At 38.1% G+C, this 22,712-nt stretch overlaps 1 protein-coding gene across 2 annotated transcripts in view; it reads right to left on the minus strand.

The window, feature by feature from the left end:
- Positions 1-2,966: 2,966 nt before the first annotated feature.
- Positions 2,967-22,712, minus strand: part of YTHDF2 (YTH N6-methyladenosine RNA binding protein 2) — a 31,983-nt gene continuing 12,237 nt past the window's right edge. For both annotated transcript variants that reach the window (XM_039232737.1, XM_039232729.1), the window contains exon 5: positions 2,967-3,814. In XM_039232737.1, coding sequence (XP_039088668.1) covers positions 3,791-3,814 — 24 coding nt within the window. In that variant the 3' untranslated portion in view covers positions 2,967-3,790. The remainder of the gene's footprint in view (positions 3,815-22,712) is intronic.

Below are 22,712 nucleotides of genomic sequence, written 5' to 3' on the forward strand. Positions count from 1 at the left end.
TCCCTCTCTTGATTTGGGCTCAGGTCATGATCTCATGGTTCATGAGATCAAGCCCAGCATCATGCTCTGCACTCTCAGTACTTGGGGTCCTTTCTCCCTCTCTCTGCCTCTCCCCACTTGTGCACATGCTATCTCAAAATAAGTATTTAAAAATAATAAAGGTGCTCCCAATTGCTAAAGCTGGGACAATTTAAGCAACAAAACAGCACTGACTCGTGGAATTAAATATCCCTGAGTCCACACTAATGCAATTTTTTAAAAATATGAAGGGACAGCTCCTCCTTACAGTGGGATTCTAGTTGGTATAAACGTAGAATACACATAGTGAATAAACATGTGGCAAATGCCACAGTAATACTTGTTACAGGCACTAACAATCCAGATGTCAAAATTAGTAAACCAAAGATTAAGAATCTTAAAGTGTACTCCCTGAGTTACTTATTAATTACAAAGGGAAAATCAGTAATGATACAGTGGAGCAATACACAGCAGACACTACCTTAATTAAACTTTTACCAAGTGATCAAAGTGAACAGTAATAAGACACATGGATATCATGTATGCTGATACAATGCAGTGAGAAGGGCACAGACTCTTCTGGTATTCTTGTCCAAAAAACCCTCAATCTAATAGTGAGAAAATATCAGACAAATCCAATGCAAGGGGCATTCTACAAAATACTTGGCCAATACTCTCCAATGTCAATCATAAAAGGTGAAAACTGAAGAACTCATAGGCCAGACGCCTAAAGACAACTAACACAAAATAGGATCGTGGAGGGGCGCCTGGGTGGCTTAGTCAGTTAAGCGTCCGACTTTCGCTTAGGTCGTGATCTTGCGGTTTATGGGTTCGAGCCCCACATCGGGCTCTGTGCTGACTGCCAGCTCAGAGCCTGGAGCCTGCTTCAGATTCTGTGTTTCCCTCTCTCTTTCTCCTAGAAATAAATAAAACATTTAAAAAAAAAAAACTGGATCGTGGATTGGATGCTGAACCAGAGAAAAAGGGATATTCCTTGGACAATTGGCACAATCCACAGATTAGCTAACAGTACTATATCAGTATTTAGTGTTTTTGATAGGTGTACTATGGTTATATAAAATGCTGACAATTTGGAGAAAGTTGAGTAAAGGGTGTTATGAGAACTCTCCATATCATTTTCACAAAAGTCTTAAACTATTCCAAAGGAAGTTTGTTTTTTTTTTAAAGGAATTCTGTTAGGGGAAAATAGCCAATCAAATGTGACTAAGATTAAATTGAATGAACTTAAGATTTATGCATTTTGCTCATCTTAAAGGTTTAGATTTCTTTGAATTGACACTGATATATGGTAAAATTGTTCCATTCCCTCTCAACAAAGGAGAAACAACATGACTATCCAAAATCTTACATTCACAAATGACAGAACAAAGCAAAGCACTGAAGGCATATTATCAAAAGTCAGCAATTTCCACTGGCAAAGCTGTCATTAGCAAATAAGAGAATTTGTTTTAGCTGCACTGGGTGTTCTTCATCAAACCAACTTTTGGACCAAACTTAGTGTGAACATAATCTAGTTTTTTATACTATAAAAAAAAAAAAAAAACCCAAAAAACCTGTGTGTGTGTGTGTATGTGTTTTCAAACACACAAATCCAACATCTGGACCTTCTCAACACTCAGAGAGGGCTAGATGAGCAGCCTTTATAGAGGCTCCAATTTCCTTTCAGTTTGCCCCCAAAACCATTCCAGTATTTCCTATGATGTGAAAAGAAAAACTGGGAAGCAATGGCTTAAACTTACATTTCAAATTGCAAAAACATCTTGAATAATCTCATATTCAAGTTGAACACAAGGTAGAAAAATGTAGGTAAAATTGCCCTTGAACTTGCTTTTCTCAGGATATTTTCCCTTTTGAAGGTGAAAGAGTGGACAATTAAGCCCATGACAGTGCTCTCTACAAGTCACACAAGTCTGAACTAAAACTGTAAACAATGAGTGTTACAATTCTAAATTCAGAAACTGGGCATCTTCAAACTGTGCAAAGGTCTCCCCAAGTATGGGTGAAATGTATTTCAGAAAGTTTGGCAAACAGGAATACCTAGGTATATTGTACTGTGCCTCAGGCAGAGACAAGTTCTCAACTTGAAGTGACAACTATAATGCTAAACACTAATTAGCATTATTAGTTTTATCACATCCTGGATTTAGTAGCCTGGGCAGTGTAGAATAGCCAAATGATTTAAGTCGTTTGAGGACAAAACACTTTCCAACATCATTAAAACCCATTTTCAGTACCTTTTCTTATTACATTAAGTTTTCACCCATTTAACTCTGCACAATTGGGACATCTTAAGAACTAAAAATCTTTTACTTATTTAAGTAATTTGTACACCCAACGCAAAGCTCGAACTCACGACTTGGGAGATCAAGAGTCCCATGCTCTACCAAATGAGCCAGCAAGGCACCCCAAGAGTTTGAACTTTTAAGGCAGAGAAGCCCCCAAACCTTGGGAAATAAAAATGAACCAAACACCATTACTGTTTTATGGTTCAGAAAGACCCAAGCCTTACTGGAATTTATGCTTGGACTTGCATCCACATGGAATACTCTTTAGATAAGCCACATTTCAAATTAAACACATCTTTGATATTGGATATTACCTACTTTGCAAATAAAATTGTAAGCTATCTGGCCAGCTTTCTACAGGGTTAGACAAGTGCGTGGCACCTAATAAGCACTCACTCAAATATTTGCTGAATGATTTCTCAGTGGCTCTACCTTCTCTGGGAAGCATTATGAATTCTGGCCCACCTTTTTCTTTACAGGAGGTCATGGTTGTCTGGCCCTGGATACAAAAGCAAATCTAAACTATTTCATTTCAGCAAACTTTCTAAACATAGTTGCCATCTTACCTCTTAAAACTCCTTACACTCCAAATCTTTCATTAAAGATAGTAGACTCATATCATACTAATAAATGGTACAAAAGTGATGCTCAACAGGATCTCACGTTTATTGAGAAGTGATTAATGGTAAAAAGAAAGGCAATGCCCTTTCCTCATTGGCTGAACAAGAAACTGAAGAAACATTCACTACACGTTTTACAATATTTTTCTCTTCCAAAATGCATTTCTGTAAACAAGTTTTTACCACTGTTCTTAGCGTTGAAATCAAATTAATCCTGACTTAATCAGTATAATGTACAAGAACAGAAAATTTCTTAGGACTCCTAGTACTTTACTTTGAGTAACAAAGGGTCAGAGAAAATGAACCACCCTTAAAAGACACAACCTTGGGTAACACTGTTAAATTCTCCAAGACAAAAATTCTTCATAAAAATGTTCTTCCAGTTCGGAAGGGAAAAACCAAATTCCCACTTTCTGGGGTGGAGGCCCAAAATCTTCGAAACTCAATGTTCTCCAAGTGCAAATGTCAAAACGGGGAGAGGAAAGGGTTTAAAAATTAGAGAAAACTGTATGCACTTACGGACTTTAAAATCCGAAAAACATAGTAAAAAGACAAAAAAACAAAGCATTATGCTCTGAAATCACAACCAAAGCCAAAATAAAAGGGACATTTTTCACCTAAACTACCTAGAGGGATTTTTTGTTTAGTTTTTTCTTTTTCTTTTTTTTTTCATTTTCCAGTTAAGTCCTAGGTCTTTTGTGAAATTCCAATACTTAAACTGCAAGTCTGCAATCGTCTCTGAAGTCAATGAAATTAAGAAAAAAGTCCTAATTCTCTTGAAGGTCATTTTTTTCCTCTTAGGATGTGCAGATGCAACCGTTGCTGCAGTCTGTGGAGAACTGCCTTTTATTTGCCACGACCTTGACGTTCCTACAGGTTAAAAAAAAAAAATTGAAATCATTAGTTAAAACTTATCTGAACATGCTTAAAAATTAAAACTGTATAAATAATTCAACAGAAATTTTTATTTGTGCTAGACAGAATATTCCTTACAAATAAAAACAGACTTTTACTTCCTGTATTTTAAACCAAAGTAGTAATACTCAATCACACCAATTAATTAAAAAAAAAAAAAAAATTCCCTAAAGAAGGGAAGCAGCATATAAGGTACACTAAAAAAAAACAAAAACAAAAACCTAGAGTCATCCTATACTTAGTTCTAAGGCACTACGGCATATTCACAGGCTTCAATTTTTTTGTTTCAATTTCCTTCTTTTATATATATCTCACAGGACTAGAATTAATGGGCTCTTAGTCCATAGCAAGAAACAAAATTATCCTCTTCCCCCCTAGGGAAAGTTTAAAATCCACTTAGAGGGGCGCCTGGGTGGCTTAGTCGGTTAAGCGTCCGACTTTCGCTTAGGTCATGACCTCGCGGTTGGTGGGTTCGAGCCCCGCGTCGGGCTCTGTGCTGACAGCCAGCTCAGAGCCTGGAGCCTGTTTCAGTCTGTGACTCCCTCTCTCTCTGACCCTCCCCTGCTCACGCTGTCTCTCTCTTTCTCTCCTAGAAATAAATAAAACATTAAAAAAAAAAATTAAAAAAAAAAATAAAATCCACTTAGAGATGGGATTTTGAAAACTGACTACAATACATTAAGTTTCCCCTGAAATCTACATGCTCATTTCCTAGTAAAAATCATCTTTATGTGCCTTTCATAAATTTATCTTAAACAGCCTTCCATTTCACACACTACATTCATGTATTAGAATTTTTTAAACTATGATTCAATCCATGTGCCTTTTAAAAGCAAAAACATTGAGAAGCACAAGGCTGAATTTCTACTTGATTCATCCATCTGCCTGAGAAGAATCAATCATCTGCTCCCATTTGCCCCATGGTAAATACGATTCCTACCAAGAACAGCAACTACTACTTATGGGCTTCTATGTTCCAGACACTGTACATAATGATCTTCATAACCATCCTGTAAAAATTGTTATTATTCCTGAGATAAGAAAACTGAAGTTCAAAAAAGTCACTTGATCAGGATTACATAATAAGAACCAAGATTCAAACCTAGGGCTATATACTATATAGGCTCTTACTCTACACCAAGTTATTACAAATATTTATATAGAAGTCAACAAAGTTAAGTGAAGCTTTGTGATGAACTGACTACACCTCCCCCACTAAATTAATCCATAGATATAAAAACAGTATTCGGAAAGAACAGCTATCTTTTTCTTAAGTAGACTCCCAGCATGAAGCCTAATGTAGGGCTTGAACTCACGATGCTGAGATCAAGACCTGAGCAGAGATTAGGAGTCAGACACTTAACCCACTTCAGTCACCCAGGTACCCAGTTATCTATTTCTGATGTTCCATTTCATGTATCTGGAATTCAGGGATTAAATTCACCAACATACCAAGATCTGGGATGAAGATTATACATATAAAGTTTTATTTATTTTGAGAGAAAGAGCAGGGCAGGGCAGGGGCAGAGGGAGAATCCCAAGCAGGCTGTCATTGTCAGACACCGCGGAGCCTGACACGGGGCTCAAATTCACAAACCACTGAGAGATCACGACCTGAGTCAAAGTCAGAGGCTTAACCAACTGAGCCACCCAGGTGCTCCTGGGGTATTATTTAAGTCATTTTGACATTTCAAATTTAATAAAATAACTCACCCATACACTCCTACCTATTGAAATGAAACCTAATCCAAGAACAAGAAATTCAGACCAACACAAAAAGATCTCAAGAGCTTTGACTCCCCTCACTTTTTTGCCCTTCCTATATAATTTTCCAATTTTGGTAATAAACATGCTGCATATAATAGGAAATTGCAATTTAAAAAAAATCTCTGCAGTTGACCAAAGTCAAACTTCAAATAGCACTTTGCTTCTCATTAATTTTAAGCTCATCTACCTGGTTTTATCTTTCATAATTTGGATGGATACTATCCATTTATCTAACCTCTCTTCTAGCATGGACCCAAATCTACCCTTGGGCTTCAGAAAATCTGGATTCTTCAGGGTGTTTTTTAATAAGTTTATTTTTGAGAGAAAGGGAGGGAGGGAGGGAGAGACACCACTCATGAGCAAGGGAGGGGCAGAGAGGGAGACACAGAATCTGAAGCAGGCTCCAGGCTCTGAGCTACCAGAGCTCCTGGCACAGAGACCGTTGAGAGGATTGAACCCACAAACCCCTTCCTTCCTTGATATCTCCTTAACTACCACAGTTTGCAATGTCTTTCTAAAATTTGCATCCACCATTAAAAATTAGATTGCGTTTATTCATTTTTGAGAGAGACTGACAGAGTGCGAGGGGGAAGGTGGGGGTGGCAGAGAGAGGAGGCTCCAGCTCTGAACTGACTCAGCAAAGAGCTCAAAGCAGGCCTCGAACCCACAAACTGTGAGATCATGACCTGAGCCGAAGTCTGATGCTTAACTGACAGAGCCACCCAGGCACCCCCACACAGCTGACTTTTAAATAAAATTCTGGTGTTCCTCACAAGAAAACAAATCATTAACTATGTCAAGGGACAGATGTTAACTTATTGTGGCAATCATATGCATCAAGTCATTACATTGTATACCTTTTAAACTAATACAATGTTGTATATCAATTACATCTCAATAAAACAAGGAAAAAAATTCTGCCTACTATCTTTGGTTTTAATATAGTATAACCCAAGGAATACAAATAAACTTATGTACCCCAAACTATACTGCTAAATTAGAAAACCTAGAATTTGCTGGGAATGCAAACTGGTGTAGCCACTTTGGAAAACAGTATGGAGAGTTCCTCAAAAAATTAAAAGCAGAACTACCCTACGAACCAGCAATTACACTACGAGGTATTCATCCAAAGGAAAGAGAAGTGCTGTTTGGAAGGGGCACATGCACCCCAGTGTTTATAGCACCACTACTGACAACAGCCGAAGTATGGAAGGAGCCCAAATGTCCAGCAACAGATGAATGGATAAAGAAGATTTGGTACATATATATATACACAATAAAACTTGGTGATCAAAAGGAATGGAATCTTGACATCTGCAACAACATGGATGGAGCTAGGGTATATTATGCTAAGCAAAATAAGTTAGTCAGAGACAGTATCATGTGATTTCACTCATATGTGGAATTTAAGATACAGAACGGATAAATATAAAGGAAGGGAAGCAAAAATAATATAAAAAAGAGGGAGACAAAGCATAAGAGACTCAAAATACATAGAACATACTGAAGGTTGCTGGAGGGGTACTGGCTGGGGGTATGGGCTAAATGGCAAGGGGCATTAAGGAGGACACTTGCTGGGATGAGCACTGGGTGATATAAGTAAGTAATGAATCACTAAATTCTATTTCTAAATTCTGAAATCTTTATTACACCATATGTTAACTAACTCGGATTTAAATTAAAAAATATATATGTATCATGTAATCATTAAAAAAACAGAGTTTGCTAAATCTGTTTTCCCTAATATACTTACATGTAAGTTTATCAGCATGCTTAATACAGCATTTACAATATTTAGTCAGAAGAAACTCAAACCAGCATTTTGCAACTGCACTTACTGTATCATCAGATTTTTAAAACAGAAGTCTGTTCCTCTTTTAATGTGCTAAGTCCCACAAATAACTGTGTTCAGTTCTACCCCAAATATAACCTAAAACTATTCCTGAATCTTAACTACACAATGATACGAAGAAGGCAGGTAACAAACTTCTGTCCTAATGTAAACCCGTATGCCAGGTTTATTTTAAATTACACAAATTACATACAAATAAATGATCTCCTGATCAACATCAAGAAAACATCACATTGATACAACTCAGCAAGTGAAGTAACTGGTGTTCTATTTCCAAATACAGTTTTGATGTGCCCATAAAAAATAAGTTTATATATTTACAAATAACAAAGATAACATCCATCTTCTCACAGATTTAAGCATTCATATCACACCTTTTACCTTGAGAAGTAAAATAAATTTGGCATGGATAAAAATAATTCACAAGATTTTAAATACTAGATTTTAAAAATATTTTCATTGGGGTGCCTGGCTGGCTCAGTCAGTAGAGCATGCAACTTTGCAACTTTTGATCTTCGGGCTGTGAGTTTGATCTTGGGGATGTTAAGTTTGAGCCCACACCCATACTGCGTGTGGAGATTACTTAAAATTTTAAAAAAATAATAAAATTAAATAAAAAATTAAATATTTTCACTAAAAAATTATAGGTTGGAAACAGAATCAATGGGATCTTGCTTGAATGACATCCCACTGCCCAAATCTGTGACAATTTGAGCATGTTACATAACCTTAATAAGTAAGCTATCATAATATCTGAATTAGACAAGAATCAGCAATGGATGCTATATAACTAAAGGGTGAAAATTTGATGCGGAACAAGATTTTTTTTACAGTTTCAAACTATTTTCCCAATTAAAAGAAAAATAGCTTTACACTGAAGAACTTGGTAAACATTTTAAATAAGTGATCAAAATGAACATTCCCAATAATGGAACAAACTATCTCCTAATGTGAGACACTGAGGACACAAAATCACTTATATATAATATTCCTGCCAGAAGCACAATCAGAATGTCCATAATAAGGAAATCTTAAACTGAAGGACAGTCTGCAAAAATAAACACCATATACTCTTGAAAAGGCAAGGTCACAAACAAAACAAGGTGGGTGAGTGGGGTGTGCTATACATATATAATAACCACTAAAGATTAAGAGACCAAAAAGACGTGAAAACTAGAATATCCTGGACTGGAATCTGGGCCATTAAAAAAATGGCTATAAAGGACATTAAGATTTACTGGAAAAATATATATAAGATCTGTATATAATGGTTATTGTGTGTCAATGTTAAATTTCCTGATGTTGGTAACTGTGCTGTGGTTGGTAAGTGCATGTTGTTTTCAGGAATTAAAAAGAAAAATATTTAGGGAGAAATCAATCTAGTTGAAACTTACTATCAAATGGTCATAAAATTACACACATTATCACCAAAGAGAACGATAAAGTAAATGTGGCAAAACAATACACTGGCAAATCTGGGTCAAGAGTATACAGGTATTCTATGTACTAGTCTTGAAATTCCTCTAAGTATGAGATTTCAAAATAAATTAATAAAAATGAGAAGAAAGTAACAGTTTTCACTTAATTCTTCTGCAAAGAGTGACTACCCTAAAAGTTATGTTTAACAATTCACAAAACTTTGAAAGGAGTTTATTTCTCAGATCTACACTGAAAGTCATTAAACACAGGGTATTTTAGCAAAAATGAAAATAGGGGTGCCTGGCTGGCTTAGGCAATATAGAGCATGCAACTCTTGATCTCAGGGTTGTGAATTAAAGCCCCACACTGGGTACAGAAATCACTTAAAAAATATTAATTTTTAAAAAAACAGTATAAAAAGTTTGCCTGTCAGCTTTTTAGAAGTCTTTTAGAATGAGAAAAGACAACAGAGAAAGTTCTAACACAAAGTGCATCATTTCTCAACACTTTTGGACATTAAAACCTTTGGGGCGCCCAGGTGGCTCAGTCAGTTGAGCTCGGGTCATATCTCGCAGTTTGTGGGTTCGAGCCCCGCATCAGGCTCTGTGCTGATAGCTCAGACCCTGCAGCCAGCCTCAGATTCTGTGTCTCCCTCCTCTCTCTGCCCCTCCCTTGCTCGCACTCTGTCTCTCTCTCTCTCAAAAATAAACAAAACAAAACAAAACCTTTTAGGTTTCAGGGCACCTGGGTGGCTCAGTCAGTTAAACGTTTGTCTCTTGATTTCAGCTCAGGTCATGATCTTGTGGTCTGCAAGTTAGAGCCCCACGTCAGGCGGGCTCTGCACTGAGCCTGCTTGGGATTTTCTCTCTCTCTCTGCCCCTTCCCTGCTCTCTCTCTCTCAAAATAAACAAATAAAATAAACTTTAAATAAAAAAAACAACCTTTAGGTTTCTATAGAAGACCTCTTTTTACTCTCTGGGGTGCTGGGGTGGTTCAGTTGGTTAAGCTTCCAACTTTTGGTTGAGGTCATGATCTTACAGCTTGTGCGTTCAAGCCCCGCGTCAAGTTGTGCTGACAACTCAGAGCCTAGAGCTTACTTTGGATTCTGTGTCTCTCCCCCACCCCTCCCTCACTTGCACTGTCTCTCAAAAATAAGCAAAATTAAAAAAAGAAGACTTCTGTTATAACAGCTTTCACTTTTATGACATATTTCCTATTACCAGTGAGAACAATTCCACTAAATGCTTTGGCAATTTATTTACTTGTAGATCAGTTGTATTTATTGACATTTCTAATCAACCAATCCTACCCTAGTAATATTTAATAAATAAAAAGCAAGGAGTGGGTGAACCAGGGGAATTATGATGGATATATAATAAAGGGAAGAGAGAAGAATACATAAAAGTAAAAGGGTCCAAGTCCCAGCCAGAACTGCCATGCGCCAAACATAGATTTGCATCTTACTGGAACACTCAAGCTTTTAACATGAAGATGCCACTGGACTCACTGTAGCAGGGAAAGTGGTGTGTCAAATGGTTTTACACCCATGGTGCTGTCATGTGGAACCTGCTTACCCTTTTTTTTTAACCTACTGCTCCTAGAGTCACAGGCTAGACAGTTTACAGGGAGATATGTGTTAAGAACAGGCTGAAGTGGTCAGTCGAGGGTAAGTTCTTGCCAAGGATTTGCTGGCATAAACGCAAAATTATAAAGTCCCAGTTAACCAAAAAACAGCTCAAACTCTAGAAGGGCAGATACATGCATTCTTAGAGCTTTAAGATATTGCGCTGCTAATAAATAAAGAATAGAGGAAATTCATACAGCAAGATCTTACTGAATTCACACCCCATCCCCCAAACCCCCATTGGGACATTCATCCTAAACTTTGAATCAATCCACCCTATCAACAAGAACAATGACAAGACTAAAGAAACAGTCTTAAGAAATAAAGATACATTTAAAAATAATAAAGTGTAAACCAAAGGAAGAAGTTTCTAGCCCTCAGTATCTGGCCTACCACTTAAATAACTAGAGGTAATACTGATACTAACCACACATCCCACCTGAGCTTCTCCCCATTTTATATCTACTACTGTAAATAAAAAAAAATTTCCTTAAAATATCCTAAAAGCCACAAGGTGGCAATGTTACTTAAAATCTGCACATTTGAAACCTCTTCCTGGAATACATCTAGATCTCTGTGATTTTTCCTAAACTTAGCTTAATACCTTTCTCTCATGTTTCTACCCCCCACTCCCTACACTTTTAAGAAGCCATGAAACACAACTGAGGCATATATTTATTTTGTTGGCTATGATTGTATTAACTTTAAAATGTTATGTTCACCCCCAAAATTAAATTTACTTATATAGCCCTCAACTAATTTTCCTGTGTCTCCATGGGCCCTGATAAAACAGAAATTTCAGTGTCCCTGGCTGAAAATAAAAGAATGCTGAGGGGCGCCTGGGTGGCTCAGTCGGTTAAGCGTCCGACTTTGGCTCAGCTCATGATCTCACGGTTCGTGGGTTCGAGCCCCGCGTTGGGCTCTGTGCTGACAGCTAGCTCAGAGCCCAGAGCCTGTTTCAGATTCTATGTCTCTCTCTCTCTCTCTGACCCTCCCCTGCTCATGCTGTCTCTCTCTCAGAAATAAATAAAACATTTAAAAAAATGTTTTAAAGAATGCTGAGATAGGCTAACATGAAAAATGTGATACTACAATCACTTAAAAAAAATTTTTTTTAATGTTTATTTATTTTTGAGAAAAAGAGAGAGTGCATGCAGGGGAGGGACAAAGAGAAAGGAAGACAGAATCCAAAGCAAGTTCCAGACTCTGAGCTGTCAGCATAGAGCCTGACGAGGGACTCGAACTCACTAAACTGCCAGTTCATGAGCTGAGCCAAGGCCAGACGCTTAATGACTGGGTCACCCAGGCACCCCTATACTAAAATCACTTTTATGGAGACATATATCATATGATTTATTTCACTTATATGTAAAATCTAAAAAAAAACAAAACAAATGAAAAAACAAAAAGCAGAAACAGACCGATAAATACAAAGAAACTGATGGTTGCCAGACGGGAGGTGGGAGGAGTAGGCAAATAAGTGAAGGAGATTCACGGACTTCCAGTTACAGAATGAATAAGAGGATAAAACATATAGCAAAGGAATACAGTCAATGGTACTGTAATAGTCTGTATGGTGATAGATGGTAGCCGCATTTGTGGTGAGCAGAGTGTAACATATAGACTTTAGTCAAATCTACTATGTTGCACTAGTAACAGTATCAATTAGACCTAAATTTTTTAAAATTTGATTAAAAAAAAAACACTTTCACTGCTTTATGTGGCTTATAAAATCAACCTCTGAAGTCTGTTGTTAAATGAGTCTAATGAGTTATATATAATAGTCCACCTTCCATAGGTGAGGGAATAAAAATATTTTCCATCAATTCTCTAGTTTAAAGCTGGGATGTATTTTATTAAGAGTATCTTCTACTTGGCGCTCCTGGCTTGCTCAGTTGGTAGAGCATGTGGCTCTTGATCTCAGGGTTTTAAGTCTGAGCTCCACACCGGGTGTAGACATCACTTAAAAATTAAAAAATACATGTATTTTTGAAGATAAGATAGAGAGATCTTAATCTTCTACCAAAAATATTTATCTTCTACCTTTTCATCCCCTTTAAGTTTTTACAGGTACATTTAGAAATGTACATTTAGCTGGAATGAATTTCTGGCAAATGAGCAACAAAATGAAGTTAATGTATTAACTAATAACATTTCCTACTATCAAATTCTTTTCCAAGACTGCTAATTTAGAAGCTGGACTCCTCCTTTACATATTTTATCAAAAGGGTTAGAAGTGAAAAGCCTGGAGGCGCCTGGGTGGTTCAGTGTCGGCTCAGGTCAGGTCACCATCTCCCCGCTCATGGGTTCAAACCACACACATCAGGCTCTCTGCTGACAGCTAGGAGCCTGGAACCTGCTTCGGATTCTGTCTTCCTCTCTCTCTCTGCGCCCCTCCCCCGCTGGCACTCTGTCTCTCAAAAATGAATGTTAAAAAAAACAACAGAAACTTTAAAAAAAGAAGTAAAAAGCCTGGATAATCCCCTATATTCAGTACCTGAGTAATAATTTTGACTAATAACAGAACAAAAGGTAAAAGAAATAATACATTAACATTTTTTTAGCTTAACCAAAAGTAAAATTAGAAAACATTAGCTCCAAATCAAATGAAATGGTTTGACAGGCTTGATATTCTCTGAATCATTCCTTGGCTTTCCAGTAAAAACTACATTTGAACCAAAATTAATTTAACAATAAAACCAATTTCTCAAAACACTTCAGAATACAATTAAATAAGGTTTTTAATAGCTTGTCAAATCCTCTCTATTCCCAGTACAAGTATATTTTGCATTTGACAGATAAATTCAGAATGAAGTAGTCATTAGAATATGCTTTCCAGCTATCTGATATTCTCCAGCTCCACCTCCAACTGACCTCCCCTTCACTCTCCTGTCTTCATGTGTTCTAAAGGTTGGACCCTAAAATGGAAACTCAGTAGCACTATTAAGTGCGCAACAAAAATTGTTCAAGAATTTAATGAATGATCCAAAGTAAACAAAAGTGTGTATTTATGTGTATATACACATATATGTATATATATGCTTAATACCACAAATCACAATCATTCATAAAAGACCTATATGCAAACAATTTCTATATAATTCAATCCTAACAACACAAGAGTATTGTGGTATTTTTCTGATGTTTTAAATAATACTAAGACTCAGAGAAGTTTACTTCCTCTATCAGAGTTTACTTGCTCTAATCAGTCATAGTGGTAGATATAGTATCAGATCTCCTAGAGCCATTCGCCTTTCTGCTACTATACATTTGATACATTAACAAGACCACAGAATCTAGGGTTCATGCTCTCTATAAACAGTATCAACCTAGCACACATAGCTAAATAATTTAAGGCCCATAATATGTAACATACTTTATAGAATCCCTTCCCCTATCCGAAAAAAAAGCTGATTACCTTAAAAAACCAGCCTTGAGGTCATGATTTCAGTCCATGAGTTTGAGCCCCGTGTCAGGCTCTGCAGTGATAGTTCAGAGCCTGGAGCCTGTTTCAGATTCTGTGTCTCCCTCTTTCTGCCCCTCTCCTGTTCGCACTCTATCTCTCAAAAATAAAATTAAAAAAAAAAACAAAAAACCATCTAGTGCAGAGCCTGCTTGGGATTCTCTCCCTCTCTTGCTGTCCCTCTCCCGCTTGCGCTCAATCTCAAAATAAATACTTTAAAAAGAAGTTTCATTAAAAAAATTAATGCCCCGGGGCGCCTGGGTGGCTTAGTCGGTTAAGCGTCCGACTTTCGCTTAGGTCATGATCTCGCGGTTCGTGGGTTCGAGCCCCATGTCGGGCTCTGTGCTGACTGCCAGCTCAGAGCCTGGAGCCTGTTTCAGAGTCTATCACTCCCTCTCTCTCTGACCCTCCCCTGCTCACGCTGTCTTTCTCTCTTTCCTAGAATAAAAAAAAAAGAAAATTAAAAAAAAAATTAATGCCCCTTAGAGTCATAATGCCTCTAAAAAGCAGATTATAACATCAAGTTACAGATGTAGGATATTAAGCCAAAGAAACTGCTGCCTATTAATGAATAAAAAGTATAGGCAACTCACTAGAGTCTCCTAATATTGACAGCTGATTAAAAATGGGCAGGAGGGCCTGGATGGCTCAGTTGGTTAAGTGCTGACAGCACAGAGCCTGCTTTGGATTCTCTCTCTTCCTCTCGGCCCCTCCCCACTCACACACACAGGCTCTGTCTCAAAATAAATAAACCTTAAAAAAAAAAAAGGTAAATTGGGGTGCCTGGGTAGCTCAGTCAGTTGAGCATCCGAATCTTATTTCAGCTCAGGTCATGATCTCAGACTCATGGGATCAAGTCCTGCATGGGACACTGTGCTGAGTACGGAGTCTGCTTAAGATTCTCTCTCCCCCCCTGACTCTCTCCCAGTCCTCAAAGGCTCTTAAAATTTTTTTTAATTAAAAAAAAAAAAAAGGGCAAACTACTCAAAAGATCCTTTCAGCCTTAAGACAGGTCCCAGTATTGAAAGGCACAACTAGGCTTATTAGACACATGTGAATTCTAACATTGCTTTAAAAGTCCACAGAGACTTCCGAGGGGAAAGACAGGACTACAGTACAAAGAAATGTTAGAAACCAAACTTGGTAGAAAAAATAGCATGAGGAATTTGAGGTAAGAGGCACACAAAACACTGACTAATGATAAACATAACCAGAAATTCTCAAACTTTAAAAATACGAGAGTCACCTACAGAACTCATAAAAATCAGATTCCAAGGCCTTGGCTCCAAAGATGCTTATTCAGTGAGAGAGGTTAAGAATCTGCAGTTTAGGGGAGCCTGGGTGGCTCAGTTGGTTAAGCATCCGACTTCGGCTCAGGTCATAATCTCACGGTTTGTGGGTTCAAGCCCTGCATCGGGCTCTGTGCTGACAGCTAGCTCAGAGCCTGGAGGCTGTCTTCAGATTCTGTGACTCCCTCTCTCTCTGACCTCCTCTGCTCACACTCTCTCTCGCTCTCTCAAAAATAAATAAAACATTAAAAATTTTTATTTTAAAAAAAGAATCTGCAGTTTAAGTACTCACAGATAGTAAGTTATGTAAATTGAGAAACTTCTCTTCCATCAACTTCTAATCCCATAAAAAATGCCCAGAAAGCTTACTGAATTAAATTTCTACTTTAATAAGCCTGGGTGCAGAGCACAGTTTTCAATATTTTTGTAAATACTTTCCAGATGACTCAAATTTGATTTAAGTCATAATTACCATCTTTGTGTGTATACTCTGCAGCATTCACATAGGTCCACCCTGCTCCCCTCTTCATCCCTCTACAGGCTTATGGATTCCAAGTAAGGTCACATTTGTCATAAATGCCTTGAATTACCCAGGAACTCATCTGGGTTCTTGTTCTGGCTCTGCCACTAAACAAGTAATCTTGAGGCATCTCAGTGGCTCAGTCATTTGAGTGTCCAACTTAGCTCACGTCATGATCTCCCAGTTCGTGAGTTCAAGTTCCACACTGGGCTTTGTCCACTGACAGCTCAGAGCCTGCTTCAGATTCTGTCTCCCTCCCTCTCCAGCCCCTCCCTCACTTGTGCTTTCTCACTCAAAAATAAACAGAGATAATCTTGCAAGTTCGTGTACAAAATGAGAGTGGGTTAAACTAAAACCTTCCCATTCAATTTTATAACCTTTTCAGTGTACATTATACCCAGAGCTATTTGTGTTCCTCCTTATTCCCACTGCCTGTCATGAGCAGCACCTTAAACAAGGTTAGGTAGAGTAGATCTAATTAGCTCCACTTTGATGCTTGTGATCAGGGAAGTATAACCTGAGTGCTTAAACAAAGGTTTAAGTTTCAATTAATTATGTTCTCCTCATATACCTACAGAGGTGAATGGCATCAGTAGGTAACAGAACATCCTTGTTAGCGGTTTTAAATGATAAATGTGGGGGCGCCTGGCTGGCTCAGTTGGTAGAGCATGCAACTCTTGATCGCAGGTTGTGAGCTGGAACCCGACATTAAAATAAAAGACAAATGTAGGAGTGTCTGGGTGGCTCAATCTGTTAAGTGTCTGGCTTGGTTCAGGTCATCATCTCACAGTTCAGTTTCTGCATTCAAGCCCTACGTTGAGCTCTGTGCTGTCAGTGCAGAACCTCCTTTGGATACTCTGAATCCCTCTTTCTGTCTGCTCCTCCTCCACGTGCACACTTGTGGATGCACATGTTCTCTCTCTCTCTCTCGGTTAAGCATCAGGCCTCAATTCAGTTCAGTCTGTGGTCTCAGTATTTGTGGGTTCGAGCCCAGGGTTGGGCATTGCCCTGACAGCTTGGAGCCTGCTTCAAATTCTGTGTCTCCCTCTCTGTCTGGCCCTCCAACCCCTACTTGCACACACTCTCTCTCTCGAAAATAAAAAGATATTAAATCTCTGCTCCTCCCCTGTTCACGTTCTGTCTCTCTCTCAAATAAACACTTTTTAAAAATTTTAATAAATAAATAATTATAAACGTAAATCTCAGCAAAGCCTAAGAACAATAAAAGCTCTGGGGCAAAACAAATTCTAGCTCATTACAACTTAGCTGGTGATCTTGAGGAAGTTTTTTTTTTTTAAGATTTTTCTTTTTAAGTAATCTCTACCCAACGTCGGGGTTGGACCCACAACCCCTAGGTCAAGACCCAATCTACTGAATAAACCAGCCAGGTGCCCAGGAAGTTATACACCTTCTAAATTCCAGTTCCCTAACTGTAAAATGAAGATAATCTTATAAAGATTATTAGAAGGGATCAGAGACAAGATAAAAAGTGCCTAATAAACAGGTATCTAAAATATGGCTAAATATGGGTATATGCCTACTAAAATATTAAGAGGAAAAGGCAAGACAAAATACTATATAAAATATGATTATTGTTTAAACCACTTACATAAATAAAGATAACGGAAAATGTCAAAATGAGTGGTTTTGTCACAGTAAAGAAACACAGGTGACTTTTTTCATTTTCTGTATGTTTTATAATTTGGTTCTATTTTATGAGAAATACAAAGACAAAATTTGCAATGTTAATATAAAATTTTCACATTGCAAATTTTTCACATGCAAACATTTTAGAAGTTCTATACACTATCCATACTCTGATTACCAAAGAAGTTCACATAAAGTCAAAAGCTTATTAATAAATCTACCTTTTCTAAATGGCTTTGTGTATTACATAAGTGATAATGGCCAAATTTTTAACTCTGACATATAAAGTAGAAAATACCTCATAAGAACCATCAGATCTTATAATAGCAGTGGCAAAGGAGTTGGAAAGATTAACTGTCTGTCTCTTCCCTCTCTCACTGCTACCCTTATACAATAGCTCAAACTTGGGGTTTAGACATTTTCTTCCTTTGTTTTTCCACTATCTTTCCTATCCATTCTTCAGACCCAACTCAAATCCATTAATATGTCTTGACTCTAGCCCTAACAGGTCTTGCTATTCTTCTTTTCTACACTTGGTCTCATACTGTAAAATTAGCATTTTAATATACACTGTCCTATAGTGTTTCATTTATGGTATCTTCTCCCTATGGCTAATTAGAGTTAATCAGTTTAATTAGGAACTGTTTATTCAACAACATATGAAAAACATTAGGGCACTATTTACTGAGCGAGTTATGTTATAGCTAGAAGACATTGGTCCACAGGAGGTGGCAGCAGCAAACAAATTTAAACTGAATTACTTGCTTCTGTGGAGAAAGGCTGGAGAGAGGATCTGAGTTATTACAGAAGTTTTCTCCTTGCTCATTTGCAGACTTGGCGGATTCAATGGTGAAGAAAAAGATCACTTTTGTTTGCCCTAATTCAGGGACCAGAGCTTTTTCCTCCTCCTCTACATGAAACTCCTGAACAGCCTGCAGGTAACAGGACAGTCATACTAGCACAGTCAAAACAAGTGCTGCAGCCTCCTCACTTCTTAGAAGATGTAGTCTTCCTCATATCTCCCTGCCCCCAGACTAAACAAACCAACACACCTAAATATGACGCTAAGCCTGCAGAAGTTGACATTTCTTCAATTTCAAAACAGATCCACCCCAACTTCATGTACCATCCCTTCATTTAAATGAATTCATGTCATCCAATGGGTTCCAAATTATGCTTCATAGGGGAGATACTTTGGAGCTCTCCTGGGGGGAGAGGGGGTACGAGCACCTAAAGTTAGCAATTCACGGGGTTCTGAGTAAGGTTTTGTTTGAGAGGGAAAGATAAATTCACAGTTAAAAAGGTTGAAAATTGTTATAGGACTATCTTTACTCCTGGAAGGTAAGCACAAAGTCTTACATTTGAGTAATTCTTGGTTTACACTATTCAGAGTAGATAGTAAATGATGCTAGATAGTAAATGATGCTAGAATTGCTAACTACCCTTATCCCAAAATGGTGATGTTTGGAAAAACAGCAGTCCCCTCTGATCAATCACAAGCCATATAAAAAATAAAAATAACAAAAGCAAAAACAAAACAGTTCTGTCATTTTTAATACCCAATTGTATTTCAGACATTTTTATATGGTTTAATTTACCAGAAGAGCCCATACTAACTATATAAAAACTGGTCTTGGGGCACCTGGGTGGCTCAGTCATGATCTCACAGTGAAAGTTCCAGCCTCTTGTCAGGCTCTTTGCCGACAGTGCAGAGCCTGGTTGGGATTCGCTCTCCTTTTCTCTCTCTCTCTGCCCCTCCCTGACTTGTGCACATGCTATCTCTCAAAATAAATAAGTAAATTAAAAAAAAAAGTCTTACTTCAGCAGCTCAAACTTCACTAAATCTCTTTAAGGCTTGGAACATTCTGTGGGTAGAGAGGAGTTGAAACAATATAGAAAAAACAATACAAAGTCTGTTGAATGATACATAGACACAAAACCTTGAAACATCTACCAAAGAGCTCTCACGTTACCGTTCTTCAAGACAGCCATTGGCATTCCCAATCATCAGCTACCTCTCTGCAGCCTCTGAATAAACTGATTATATTCCACTGCTCTCTTTAACCCATCCTGTAAATTGGGTTATGGGGGTTATTTCTCTGGCCCTCTTCTCTTACTGTGTATTGGTTCTAGAACCAGAATGCAGAAACAGTCTGGAAAACAGTCAGCTTACCTGACTTTACAAAGTTTTTTTTTAATATTATTTTTTTAATGTTTATTTTTGAGGAAAGAGAGAACGCGCACATGCACAAGCAGGGGAGGGGCAAAGAAACAACAGAATCTGAAGCAGGCTCCAGGCTCTGAGGTGTCAGCACAGAGCCTGATGCAGGGCTCGAAACCCAGAACCTATGTGAGATCATGACCTGAGTTAAGTCAGAAGGTTAACTGACTGGGCCACCCAGGTGCCCTCAAAGTTATTCTTTTCTGTGCTTCAGAATCTTTATCTGTATAAGGCAGATAGTTGCACCTACCTCATAATAATTAAATGAAAACTTACAAATATGTAAATTAATCAGGACAGATGTGTGCTTGATATTGTACAGTGTTCAATAATTTAGCCATTATTTTTATCACCAACATTCTTAAATAATCTTAAACTCTTTCATGCCTTTACCTGTACTGAGGTCCATCTAGAAGTTTAAATTTCTATCAACAGATTTCTCTCCTGAGCTCCAGACCCTACTACCACCTTACTGCCCCCAGAGGTATCCCAAATACTATTTCCAAAAGCCAACACATCTCCAAACCCTAACCTTAACCCGGTGCTCATCCCATATTCTCTATTTTTTCTTCTTTTTACAGTAACTACTCAGCAAATAGGTCAACATTCTTCAAATCCATCTTTTCCATCCTTATTAGGTCTTTTCCTTCCAAATTATTGTAAAAGCCTCTGGTCTTTGAGCCACCTACACTGATCATTTAACAGAGGATGTTTACATAAGTTGCTAGCCCGAGTTTCCTTCTCCCTATTTGTAAATATATAATTGGAAAGAGCCCAAATGTCTATCAACTGATGAATGGATCAAGAAGATGTGGTTTATCTATATGATGGAATATATGGCAATGAAAAAGAATGAAATCTGGCCATCTGTAGCAACATGGGTGGAACTTGAGGGTGTTATAATGAGCAAACTAAGTCAGACAGAGGACATATACCATATGTTTGCACGTATAGGTGAATTAGGAGGAACTTAATGGAGGACCATGGGGGAGAAGAAGGGGAAAAATAGTTGGGGAGAGGCAGGGAGGTAAACCATGAGAGACTCTTGAATGCGGAGAACAAACTGAGGGCTGGTGGGGGAGAGGGGAAGGGGGGTGATGGGCATGGAGGAGGGCACTTATTGGGATGAGTACTGGGTGTTCTATGGAAACCAACTTGACAATAAACTATTTAAGAAAATAAATAAAAATAAAAACATTTTTTGGGGGCACCTGGGTGGCTCAGTCAGTTGGGTGGCCGACTTCGGCTCAAGTCATGATCTCACATTTGTGAGATCAAGCCTCATGTCAAGCTCTGTACTGGGCATGAAGCTGCTTGAGATTCTCTCCCACTATGTCCCACTCCCCAGCTCATGCTTTACCAAAAAAAATAATAAAATAAAAAGCTATTTTCTCTACGAAGCCTTCCTTAATTTCCCCCAATGTATCACTCTTCAGAAGACTATTTCTTCATTCCTCGATTTCAGCTAATATCCCATATTTTATCCATTCTGTTGTCCTCCTAACAACACTGTCTGGTCCTAAAGCAAAGACCGTTCGTTGTTTACCAATTGACACAAACATTTGTTCAAAGAGATCCAAATTCAGTGTCATCTATTCTCTTCTAGTGCTCCTTTAAGAAAGCTGCAGAAAAGCATTTTATCTATCCACAAAGCAAGGAAGGTGATGAGTAACAAATAGGATTTCTTCAACCCTTTTAGCAAAGACAAGTAAACTTATCTGTAAAACAGAAGTAGACATAAACAGCCTTCAAATTTTACAAAAAGTTCAAGTTTGCCATCCCATTAAAACAGGATGCCTGGCATTTGAAGAGGGAATCTTAAACCAGTGAGTGGTTGAGAGGGGAAATACTGGAAGGACCAATACCCCATGGATATTTATTCCCTAAGGATTTAATATGAAAACATATTTGGCTAAAGTAATGTTTTCTTTCTAACTTTTGTGTCACAAGTTTTACTTGGATATTTTTAATTTTTTTCTAAAGTTAAAACTGGAGGGGCGCCTGGGTGGCTCAGTCGGTTAAGCATATGACTTCAGCTCAGTTCAACATGACCTCTGGGTTCAGGAGTTCAAGCCCCAAGTCAAGCTCTGTGCTGACAGACAGCTCAGAGCCTAGAGTCTGCTCCTGAATCAGTGCCTCCCTTTCCCCTTGTCCCTCATCCACTTGTGCATGCACATGGGCGCTCTCACAAAAATAAACATTTTAAAAAATAATAAAGTTAAAAATGGAGCATGGCGCCTGGCTGGCCCAGTAGGTGGAACACATGACTCTTGATCTTGAGTTCATGAGTCTGAGCCCCACGTGGGGTGTGAAAGATTACTTAAAAAAATAACTTAAAAAAAAAAAAACTTAAAAAAATAAAAAGAAAAGAATATGGAGCCAAGGCTGATTGCTTCAAATATTTCCCAACAAGGGATTAAATGCCCAAATCAAAGAATTAGAAGGAAAAAACTGGCCATAAAGGAAAAAAAAAAAAAGCCTTCCTTATAAAGACAAACATTACTTGTACCTACACCACAGGAAAACTAATTTTAAGAAAAAGGAAACAGGGACATCTGGGTGGCTCAGTCAGTTAAGCATCAGGCTTCAGCTCAGGTCATAATCTCATGGTTGGTGAGTTCAAGCCCCATGTCAGGCTCTGTGCTGTTAGCACAGAGCCCACTTCGGATCCTGTCTCCCTCTCTCTGCCCCTCCCCTGCTCGCGCCCTCCCCGAAATAAACAAATATTAAAAAATAAAGAAACATGTCTCTTATATAATCACTTCTGTATTTTTTAAAAACAAGTCTTCAGTATGGGGGCACCTGGGTGGCTCAGTAGGCTAAGCATCTGATTCTTGATTTCAACTCAGGTCATGATCTCACAGTTGTGGGTTTGAGCACCACTTGGGGCTCTGCACGGAGTGTGAGCCCTGATTAGGGTTCTCTCACTCCCTTTCTTTCTGCTCCTACCCAGCACACACACACACTCTATCAAAAAAGTAAAAATAACCTAAAAATTTTTTTAAAGTCTTTAGTATACTAGTTTTCGGGGCACCTGGGTGGCTCAGTCAG

The sequence above is a fragment of the Hyaena hyaena genome, unplaced genomic scaffold, assembly GCF_003009895.1.
Source record: "Hyaena hyaena isolate Hyena2069 unplaced genomic scaffold, ASM300989v1 scaffold_3, whole genome shotgun sequence".
Lineage (NCBI taxonomy): Eukaryota > Metazoa > Chordata > Mammalia > Carnivora > Hyaenidae > Hyaena > Hyaena hyaena.